This window comes from Dasypus novemcinctus, chromosome 6, assembly GCF_030445035.2.
Source record: "Dasypus novemcinctus isolate mDasNov1 chromosome 6, mDasNov1.1.hap2, whole genome shotgun sequence".
NCBI classification, from domain to species: Eukaryota; Metazoa; Chordata; class Mammalia; order Cingulata; family Dasypodidae; genus Dasypus; species Dasypus novemcinctus.
Genome location: NC_080678.1, coordinates 67,986,503 through 67,998,369, shown reverse-complemented (window position 1 = coordinate 67,998,369; position 11,867 = coordinate 67,986,503). Strand labels below are relative to the sequence as shown.

The 11,867-nt window shown below is 39.4% G+C and overlaps 1 protein-coding gene across 10 annotated transcripts in view; it reads left to right on the top strand.

Annotated features, from left to right (window-relative positions):
- Positions 1 to 10,073: 10,073 nt before the first annotated feature.
- The window catches only part of FAM13C (family with sequence similarity 13 member C), a 136,459-nt gene continuing 134,665 nt past the window's right edge, over positions 10,074 to 11,867 (top strand). For 5 of the 10 annotated variants that reach the window (XR_011649030.1, XM_058298881.2, XM_071215798.1 and 2 more), the window contains exon 1: positions 10,533 to 10,704. Coding sequence is in view for 4 of the 10 variants with exons in the window: in XM_058298881.2 (XP_058154864.1) it covers positions 10,643 to 10,704 (62 nt within the window). In the remaining 6 variants the exon portion in view is untranslated. The other 5 variants (XR_011649031.1, XM_071215799.1, XR_011649032.1 and 2 more) reach the window with 4 other exon arrangements.

The window sequence follows — 11,867 nt, the reverse complement described above, 5'->3', positions numbered from 1 at the left end:
AGGGCAAGGATTAACAAATGTCTTGGACAATGTCAAAGAAATGCTCTAAAGGAGAAGGCATTACCCAGAAGAATTCCATAATAAAATATAAGTAGTTTTCTCAGAAACATGCTACCAGACGAATGAAGAGTTACTCAGTGTATTCACAAGCAGGTAGGCTCTTTTCTCCTAAGACTGACTCAGTTGCTGAGTCATGTTGCCACTTGGACAATAGGACCCTATGAATAACTTGCCTGACCAACAAAAAGCTATGTGGTTTATGGATGGTAGTTCCAAGATGAATGGACAGCAGCCTATTTGGAAGACTGCTAATTTGATGTGAGAATGTGAAAAATGAATCAGCTCAGATGATTGAATTGCATGTTGTTTGTCCCAATTTTGGATGTTTCCTGTCTTGAGGGCAGTGGCCAATGGCCAATGGCCTGCCTATATGGTCAGACAAAAGAACAATGGAAAACTGGTCTATTAATGAGATGTCCATATGAGGCACAACTTTATGGAAATCACTATGGGAATTAAAGCATTGTGTTAAAGTAGAACACATTAATACCTCTTAGAAAGAGTCTCTTCTAGGAATAGAAGTTGTTGGAGCCAGCAAGTAGATATTTTGGTGTGCTTGATTGAAGGGGGCACCTGTGTCCATAAGATGTGTGGAAATGTGGGAATTATAGCAATGTAGAAATGAGCTAAATCTACACAAGCTATTCTTATATCCTCTGAGATACAAAATACCAATGAGAATAATTCTGTCTGCCAATAAGAGAGAGACTGCAGATGGGCTATGGGGCATATTCCACAAGGTGAGGGCCCCATGCATAGCTGGCAAGTCAGATTGAAACCAATAGCTCTCAATGCTATAAATGGGTCCTGACAGAAATGGAACCCTACTCTGGACTGGGCTTTGAATTCCTGGTAGTAGATACAAATGCTCAAGATACTATAAAGGGGCCAGAACAGAAGATATTGCACTTTATTTGTACCACCTAGTCACATTTCTTCAGACCTAAGGACATATCCTATAGCCCATGATGTCCAACAATGGAAGGGAGCTATTATCCTCAGAGTAATGGTTTGATAGAGAATTGGAACAGGCAACTGAAACATTTGATGTCTAAAGTGGAAAGAGATAAAGGTAAGAAGGGCTGGCTTACATGCTTTCATTAGTGTATGCTCACATTTAACATGAGCGACCCAGGGACGATCCCCACCAGATAGACACCTCCATTTTTTGGTGGATCTGGGGAAGAAGTTGAGGGGTGGGCAGGATACTAGACAATTCGTCCCACAGGGTATGAGTGGGGACAGGTGATGATATGACTATACAAATCTCTCCATGGGGGAAAAATGGTGGTACTAGAATATTTTTTTCTTCTTTTCCTTTATCACCTCAATTTTCTTTTTTCCTATTTGATGCAGTAGTCTCCAGACCAGGGCTATAATTGCAAGTGCCAGAAGCAGAGATGATTTGTAATCAAGACACTGTAACTATGCCTTTAAACATTTATGTCATATTCCTAAGGACCTGATAGACTGGGCTATGCCTTCAGCCCATCTGGCAAAATTGAGTTTGACAATGAATGCAGCTGTATTGCCTAGTGGTAGAAATAGCCTATTAGTTTTGTACCTAGGTAACCCTACATAAATGAATAGGGGTGGACTGAGGGCAGTCACTTGCTAGACTGTCATTGCTGCTGGCAATCTAGACCAGCACAGTGGACAAACCTAATGTCCCCTTCCAAAAGCAGAAAAGTTTGAATATAAATAGAGAAAGGAGGAATGGTAGTTGAGGATAAAGAAATGAATAAATGAGTTATGCAATGAAGGAAATTGAGTATTAAATCCATATTACACTGGTATCCCAAGAGAGGCTCAGAGCAAGAGATGATATTGTCTCTTAGCTCAATTATACCAGATGCTTGAAAGAGTGAGGGCATATGCCGCTAAGACCACTTCTGGTTTTGGAACCTGATAATTTAGATTGGAAACTGCAAATCTGAGTGACACCACTGGGGAGACATTTGGTCATACGATATGATAATGGGCTGGACCAATTGTTAATGACCGAATGGAACTCTAATAGTGTGCCAGTTATCTTCTGACTTATTTTTCAGATTATATCTACCATACTTAATATGGTATAACACTGGCATTGTTGGTCAGATTATAATACTGATATGATTTTTGAGTTTTTTTCCTAGTATGATTGGCAGCTGATACATTCAATAAGACTGGGGGAAGGGTTTGGACAAGGAAGAGGTAAAGGAAAGGCAGAAAAGAGAATGAAGAACAAAACTATAAGATTTTTCTCTCTTGCTACTGAACAAAAGCAAATTGCAAAATAGTTTCATACTTGGATTTTATCCATTGTTTATCTAACTAGCTAATACTGACTTCATTAGCAACATGCTCTGAACTAGTAGTTTTTGCTTTTTTCCCTCCAAGCCAAATAGGATGGATGATGCCTGGGAGTGGGATTTTCCCATCAGTGTGCCAGTTATGAGCAGTTCCCAATAGAATGGTTGTAACAACTCCACCCCTTCAACTCCAATGAAGAATGCAGGTACAATGCCTTTAATGGAGAGTGTTCCTTGTGGAGAAGAACTTGAATCTGCTCTAATTTACTATTTAGAAATTGAATTATTTGTAAATGTCAATATTTGACAAGTAACTTGCAAGCTGCAACATACCTCAGAACTAATCATGGTATGCCATGTGTTGAAACAACACTGTTGAGGACTGCTGCTTGAATTAGACAGACTAAGTGGCCAGACTTTTTGTTCCTTAAGAATACCAATTTCCCTTTCTTTTTAATAGTTATCTTCCATCCACCCATCTCTCACCTAAAAAGTATGGATTAATGGTCCATGGAAATGAGAAATATGACTACCTTATGACCCTAAGAAAAAGAAAACCAATAATAGTGATTCCTAGAAGTATCACTGTAAATGTTTAAGGCAGATTAAAGACAGCCACAGATTCTTTGACACTTCTTCCATCAAATGATGGGTTCTATTACCCTGCCCTTGATTCTGACTGGTTTGTATCTGTCTGGATCCATGGAGAGCAGTACTAGGCCAAGCCTTGAAGTGGATCAGCAGCCTCTGCCTTAGTCTCTTGAAAGTTCATGAAAGAAGATGGATTGCCCTAAGACTACTATGTTGTGAGAAGCTCAAGCCACATGGAGAGGTCCTGAGGGATGAGCTGCCCTTGGACAGGGTCCAAGGAGCATTGATTTCTTGGGTATACATGTGAAGAAGTCTCCCTGGAAGTGGATCCTTCAGCCCCACTTGTCCCAGCTGACACTACATGAATCTGAGATGAAGCACTCAACTAAACCCTTCTGGAATTTTTGAACCTCAAAATCATGAGCAAAATAAAATAATTGTTTTATGCCACTAAAACAGTAGATAACTGAAGCAATGACCATGAGTTGAGGAGTTTAAAGAGATGTAGAACAGCATGTTATAAGCAGACAAAGTCATTTATGGGAGGAAATTCCACATTGAAAAATGTGGGCAGATTTACATGGACTTAACTAGCATGTGTAAAGAAAATGGATGTTATTAAGACTTAAAAAACAGAGGTATAGCTAAATGGTACCCTGGGACAAGAAAGGAAAAATTGGAAACTCTTCTTTGAAGATGTAGGAGGATTTCTAATACCCTTTCTCCTTCAAAGACTAGGGGAAGCTTTGCTGAGTTACCCAGGCATCTAGTATATGTCCCAATTTATGTGTACCCAAGGAAGTGTGATGCTCTTCTTTTTCAACTGGATGATTCATTAAATCACTGTGTTGGACTCAAGCTTCAATTATACCACTTTGCTGGGAGTAAGAATGTACTAAAGAAGACAGATATGCCATTTCCACCTTGAATGATTAGTGTCTTCATGCTGCCTCCTGGGAACCCGGACAGTCCTGAAGCCCCCACTTTGCTCTTTTTCACCCTAGGAGTACCTCACATATTGAGCCCAAGTCCTTTTCCTCATTACTTCTCTCCCTACCTACCACCCCTAAGGTAAAAGAATTTCAAATATTATGGAATTTAAAATATTAAATAATTATTTGATAAAACATTTCCTGATTTAGAAAAGTATTATAAATTGAATAGAAGGTATCTATTTCACGTCATACCTTTTTGGAAGGACTGTGTTCACAGAGTACCAACTCTATGAAACTGGAAGGGATAACCAACATAATTTTGATAAAATGGACATTCTAAAAGATCTTTAAGGTTGGACATGGCAGATCAAACAATATATACTTTCATAGGATTACATGCAAAACTGGTATTTCAGTTCAACAGACCAATGCTTTCCTTCTGGATGGCATAGATGTGGCTCTGGGGTAATTGGTGACTTCCACTATCAGTCCGCAGTGTTATGTAACCATCAAAACCACTCCAGTTGATCTTGGACCACATGAAGAATATAACAGTCAGAAGAAGGTGGTGTAAGTTCCTTTTCATTCTTCACTGATTAAACCACACCTGGAATAATAGGTCCAGTTTAGGGGGTGTACTTTATAAGGACAATATCACACTTTATTCAGTGCAGTACAACCAAAAATGATGCTGAAGGAAGTCTAGGTCATGCCATCGGAGAATCTACTGAAGGAACTGAGAATATCTGGCCTGGAGATGAGAAGTTAGAGTAGATTAATTCTGAGCATGGCAGTAACATGAGGCAGGGAAGGCTTAATTGGGAAAAAAATCAAGATTTGGAGGAGATCAGCAAAAGAGCTTTGCGAGGTATGGCTTTCTGGTCCCTGAAGTTACTCATGCAGCAATTGGGCATTGTCCTAGAAGAAGTTTAGCTACTAAAAATAGAATTTGACTCACATCAATAGGAAAGGTGTATTTGATTATGTGAAGCATTAATTTGGGCTGAAATATTAACAATGAAATGTGTTTCTCCCAAGAGAATTTTTATTATAGTAGGGTGCTCGAGATAGGTGATTCTGCTACTGTGCTCACATCTGTTCTCACAGCAGATATCGCTGAGCAATCAATCCCAGCACCCTTTCTGGCTGGATTGGGACCACATCTCAGAAACAATATTCTGGTCAGCCATTACCATCAGTGAAGTTGGCATAGCAACATGAAATCAGTTTGCTATCCCTGCAAAGCAAAACAAAGGAAGGAAAGTATCTAACAAGGAGATCCTCCTTCTCGGAAGATAACTTGTCCTAGGAAAAGTTAACTTAAAATGACATAAGAAATAACATTTCACAATAAATGGAAAGTAACACTAAATTGTCATTCATTCCTTCATTCATTTAATTCGACAAAGATTTATTGGGCAGCCACTATAGCCAGACCCTGTTTTGGCCCCGGGTATACAATAGTGATTAAGACCCACAAGTCCTTGTCCTCAAAGAATCACATTCCAGCTGGGAAGGCAATTATTAAACAAAGAGACAGATCACTATTAGATGTTGGAAGTGGCAGGTTTTGTGAAGAAAAAAAAGCAGAATAAAGTGATAGGACCTGCTAATTTAGAGTGGGTGGTCAGGGAAGGTCTCCTAGGGTAGTGCCTTGAGCAGAGTGAGCCAAGCAGCTATCTGGAGGTGGGGTTCCAAGCCAGAGGCAGAGCAAATGAGAAAGACGTAGGACAGCAGCAGGTTTGTCTGTTGTAATAACAGCAAGGAAGGCTGGGGTGGCTGAGACAAATTCAGGGCACGTAAGGCCTGGTAGGCCATGGTAAGCAGTAAATAAATTAAAAAAACATTTTAAATTTATATTCTGGCTGTCTTAGTTTTCCAAGGCTGCTGTAATGAAGTACCACAGAGTAGCTGGCTTAACCAACAGAAATCTATTGTTTCATTGTTCTGGATGCTGGAAATCCAAAATCAGGGCATCAGCAGGGCCGTGCTTTCTCAGAGCCTACAGAGTTGTGGTGATGGCTTGCTGGGTCCCGCCATCCATAACTCAGTCTCTACACTTCTTTCTCCCTGTCTGTCTCCTCCTGTGTCCAAGTTCCTTCTGCTTATTTGGACTCCAGTCATATTGCATAAAGGCCCACCCTGATAGAGTTTAGCCTTGCCTTAATAGGATGGTAGGACACGGGGATTAGGACTTGAACATGTCTTTGTGGGGGCATGATTCAGTCCATAACACTGAATATAATTGTAACAGTGAACTAATTCTTAGAAACAGTAAAGAATAAATCATGCCAATCTGTGGTGGGAGGGGGTGGATGCATATAATTTTTCTGAAAATAACTTAGCTCAAAGTGATCATTTTTACATTTGACACTGCATAATCATGAAAGGTAACATTTACCAACATTTACCAAATTCTTAAGGGCTTTGTAAATTTAAGGGCCACTATTAATCCTTTGATATTTTGACTCATTCTCTTTTGAATTGAAATGCCATCATCCTTGCCAATGTTTTATTCTTTGATTGTCCCTGCCAAAGACTCACTTGTTACTGGCTTTGAATGTGATTCAAGCTGTTCTCCAACATCACTTCCATTGACTTCATGAAATCCTGAATCTTTGCCCAAAACTGAAATTTCACCTAGCCATCAATTTACAATGTACCTGCATTTTACTGTTGGAGAAATCAGAAAGAACTTGTCAGACGGAGGTGGAGTTGACATATTCTAGTATTAATTGGGAGGGTATTTGAAAGAGGATTAATATCATAAGTAGTTTCCCAGCAGTATATCCCTTGGGTGTCACAACTTTGCTTCCCTGGGCATCGTTGAATCTTCAGGGCTCAGATTTTGACTCAGATAAAGACACCTCTCTTATGATATCAGGATTTAGAATTGGCTAGGTGAAGGATTAAAAGACAGGGAGTCAGGGATTGCTTTTTTTTTTTTTTACTGAAAATTATCTTCTCAGGCCAGAGCCCTCTCTTTCCACAGCAAAGGCTGCTCATTCCCAAGGGTCCTGGCAGGAAGCTGCAGCCACAGTGTCCAGGACAGTAGAGTAGGTTTCTGTTAACTTCCAGGCATTGTGAAGATTCTGGCTCCCTGCCTCAGTGTCTTGCAAAATGTAACTTCTCAGAATTGTCCATTCCTCCAGGGATGTATTAAGTATTTTAAGTTGAAGAGTTGCAAAGTTAGTACTAAGCCATTCTTGATGGAGCGCATTTCATTTTAGAAGCATCCATATTTAGTAAAGTTTTCTTTTGTATGGCTGTCCTTAAAAAAAAAGCTATCTAAATACTGTTCAATTATTAGAAATAGAAAATATTATCTGTAGACCTATTAGCAAACAGCAGTTTTGTTCATCTTGTTTCAAACTTTATGTTGACATAGTCTTATTTATATCATTTTATCTTCATAGGAACCCATGATATAGGTCACAATTATCTCCATTTTACACATGAGAACACTTAGGTATAGTGGTTTCTAATTCAAACCACTAGGAAGTAGTGGGTCTTGAACCATGACTCCAGAAACTCATTCTTGCTCACTATACTATTATTTTATATTCTACATATAGCCAAGTCAATACATTAAAATTAAAATTTTGCCAATTTTAATAGACTTGGTATTAAATCTGGAATTCAGAAGTTGGTTTTTAGAGCACTGATAGAAAAACTAAGAAATTGAAATTTTAACATTCAAGTGACTAAATCATATTCAAATCTGACATCTTCATTTTGTTCTTATTCTACTTATATTGCATAAAATAGGGTTGAACATATAATGTACATATCATATAATACATATACATGCATAGTCACATACTATATATATACACACTGAAAGATCATATCAAGGACTGTGCCTGCCTTGTTCATTACTAGAACAGTGGCACACATGTCATTTATTTATTCATTCGTTCTAAAAATAACTATATCAATTAATTTCTTTTGCTTTTTTCCCCCCGATATACTCAGGAGCTCTTTTCTCAAAATTCCTAGTTTAACCTAAATTTAAAACATATCTTTTTTAAAAAAAGGTGTTTTGGTCTTCAGTGGTTTGAGAAACACTGGTTAAAAATGATGAAATATTTTGCTACAGAACCTCTCAGAGCCCATTGTACACTATGTAATTATAATATGCAGTCTTTCAAAAATTTTCTTTTGACTATGTCACTTTTTTTCTTTTTCTTTTCCTGGACCATCTGGGAGACTAGAATTCCATCGAGGATACTTTGGGAAATGTTCTAGTGCTTCTTCAAAAACAAAAATGTTTGTGTTAGCCTTCTCTTTTTGAACTCTCCTTGACCTGAGTTTAGTCAAACCAAGGATCTCCAAAATAATCAGATGCTGTAAGATTACTCATCAGTATTGCCCTATTCCAAATTGAATAGTATAGCACATAAAACATAAATGAACACTTGAAAAACCAGTATAAAACAATTTCTAAGTCTGATTTAAGATGAAAACAAATAATGTTGTAAGAACTGGTTGAGAAATACAAAGTATAGGTTATGCTTTTTTTTTTTTTCTGGAATATTTTTGCATTTTTAACCATAATCAACTGTGTCAACAAATTGCTTTGATTGATTATGAGTACCACTTAAAACCTAATTTTGGTCTATACTATTCCCGAGTTGATGACAATTCTTATTTATTTTCTGTGTACATTTATTGGATACCTGTACTTACCGAATACATTTGTTATTTTATATTCAAAGGGCCTATATGATAGTGAAAAAAGTATGACCTCTCTCCTCAGTAGAACATTTGAAATCAGTATCATAGCCAAATAGTAAAAGGGGTTTCAGAAAACTGGCAATCTTTGAAGCTGTAGAGTCAAGAAGGCTGAATATAGACTTATCTTTACCAACCTCAATAAAAAAGAAAGAACAGGCTAAATAACACATATATAGTGAAGAAGCCATGTGGCACTCATGAACCTAGCTCATACCACATAGTAGGTGGTGTAAATGAATATATATACGTTATATTTAAATATTAAAGCAACAAATTTCTATAAGCATGTTTGAGTCCATAGAGTTCAGACTTTATTAGGCTTTTATCCAGAAGCTTTTAAACATATATGGAGAGAGGAAAGTAATATTGAAAGGATCTTAATGAAACCTGTTTTTCTTTAAAAACTCAATTTTGGTTTGTCCAAGTATAATTTTAAAAGTTAAAAACATGACTTTCATAAAAATATAGGCCATGTGTCAAAGATGTATTAAGTTATTAATGAGGGACCATATAGGGTGACAAAGCTGGTTCCAAGAGCACTTTGAGGATCTATTTATAGGCACTTAGAATGTTTCTGTAAGATTTTAGGTACATGCAAAATTGGTTAGCATCCTACAGTGCAATAAAACTACAGAATTTGACGTTTCTTTTCTTCTGGACATACTGGACAAAATTTGCAAGTTGACTTATAACTTCATAGTGTCTGAGATCTAATCACTAGTGAATAGCAAAGTGGTACACAGTACATTCTCCTAGAGAATAAACAAGTCCTTGGCTAGACAGGGTCTTAGTTTCATGACACTGTGAAGTCACACCCCTCCCCTTATTTCCAAATTTTGAGTAATTTTAGAATTATCCAAAAATAAAAACTTACGGGTGTTTTGGTGATAAGTGAACTCATTGACTTAACTAGTTTGGATTAAAAACCACCCTCTCAGGTGCTTCTACCAATGGAGAAATTTAAAAAGGGCGGGGAGGAGTGTGTGGGCTTTTCGTTGTTCAAAACTTAAAATAAGCATCTGTCACAGAACGAGTGTTCATTCCATGGCAGGGGAAATGACCAGTGGAAAGAGGGCAGGGCAGCTATCCTCAGAGGACAGAAGGAAGTAGGGGCTGATAACCTTCCCCTCCCCCAACAAGGTTTTATTCAACGGGGAAACGTTTGTGGATTTAATTGCTCCATCCATTGTAAAGGTGCTTGTGGTCAGAGCTCAGGTGGGTTGCCCCTGGGAGAAGCAAGTCCCATCCCTTGCACGGTCCCCTAGCCACCAGCTTATGCCTGAAATAAATTTAGCCACTAGCCCTGCGGGGCCTCGCTCATTCACAGCTCTGTAGTCCGGTGCTGAGGCGCTTCCTTTCAGGGACTGAAATAACTGCAGACAGATCGAGTGTGATGCAGAGAGCCCTCTTTCAAAGGCTCTGCTTTTTTCCTCGGCAATTTAACACACACACACAACACAACAAAACCCACGAAAGCAATGTCTGCCTCTTCCTTCTCGTCCCCTCCCCGCCTTTTCTGAACGTTGAATCTCTTAGAGCCTCCAACCCTGGGGAGAGTAGCTCAGTAAAATTGGTAGGAGACGTCTGGAAGAAAACAAGTCTCCCGGGAGTCTCAGCACCTGGGCAAAACCAGTTGGGCACTCCTACTCCCAGCCCCGGGAGCGGCTGGCAGCAGAAAGGCCTGGATGAAAGGCGGCGCTCGGGCTGGCCAGGCCAGGGTCGCGCAGTAAACTCCAGGTGCTCCTTCTGGGGATCCGGAGGCCTCGGGGTCCCGGGGTCCCGCCCCGCCGTTGCGCCCTGCCCGGCTCGCTCGCCGCAGCCTCGCGGGCTGCCGGGCTTTGTGGTTCGCCGGTGCGGCTGGGCCCCTGCTGGGGGTGTCGTTGCGAGCATGTGCAGACAGCAGCCCAAGGTAGAGCGAGCGTGCCGGGCGAGCCCGGAGATTTGCCTTGCAATGCCATGTTTGTGTTATGTGCTCTAACTCCCCGAGAGCAATCAGGGAGACTGCTCCCCGGCCGGACTTAGCTGATGTTTTCTTGTTTCTGTTTCAGCCTTCAGGATACTTCCTTCGGCAGCACCGCTGTAACAGAGTAAGTGATTCTAGGCATTAAAATAAGACTTGCATGCCTTTCTCTGGAAGCAGCTGTCGTGAAGGTACGGTCCCCAGCTGCTCTTCGATTTAGATGCATTGTCTCCTGTAATCTGGAGCTGAGAAGATCGCGAGACGTGCTGACTGATGGGGCCCAGAAATCTTTATAGGTTAAAATCAGCCTTTTAGCAGCCGCGGGAGAGGTGTTGAAACAAGCTGAATGCTTGGGGGAGCCGAATGCTCCAAGATATGTGTTCTTGGAGCTAAGATTTTTAAAAATCTGTTTGACATCTTAGAAAGGAAGCTTGGATGTGTTTTGCCAACATTGGTGTCAGATATGGAGTGCACATTGTATACATTTACAACAAATAGGAGAGGGATGTGGAATTACTGGAACTGAATGCAAGCATGTGATAAACAGGCTAAACTTATCTTCATCTTCTCTGTCTCTAGTCTCCAGATTAAGACAGCAAAGTAAACTTTTCTTGTATGCCCTTTGTCGTTTTTGTTTTCTGACCTCAAAGACCTGATTATAGGGATAGTGACTAATCTGACCATATGGTAAAAGCTGTTGATTAGAGCAACAAACACCATTTAAGCCTGGAATGAAGGAGTGTAATGTTTTACTCAAGGGCCAGTATTGTTTTTATTTGATATTTATAATTCCATGGCTTAATTCTCATCACCTCTTTCTTAATATATTTTGCTGTATTTACTATATCATAATTAAGATTAATATATAGTATGTTTTTCTAATAGTATATGTACTTTATTTATAATTAAATATGTGTGTATAAATGTATGTATGAAATATATGTATATACTACATCTAGATTAACTTATGTTTACTTCTGGGACTTTTCTGTGGAAGTCACTCTAAAACAGCTTTTCAGGAACAGGGGATGTGTAGGTTTGTATATTCAGCTACATTAAAAAAAAAAAAACCAGTGCTGCGCTTGATATAGAAAGCTCAAGTAGGTTGAGAGCTGTTTGCTAAAGTTCCATGGAAGACAAATAAATAGATATAATTTGAATGTCAAGTCCTACCACTGTTACAATAACTTGGTGATGGCCCCTCTAGTTCCTCACATTCTTTTTTTACCCCATATGGCTGTGCTATTCTGCTAGTGTTCAGCTTTAAGCTCATTCAAAACAGCTCACCTG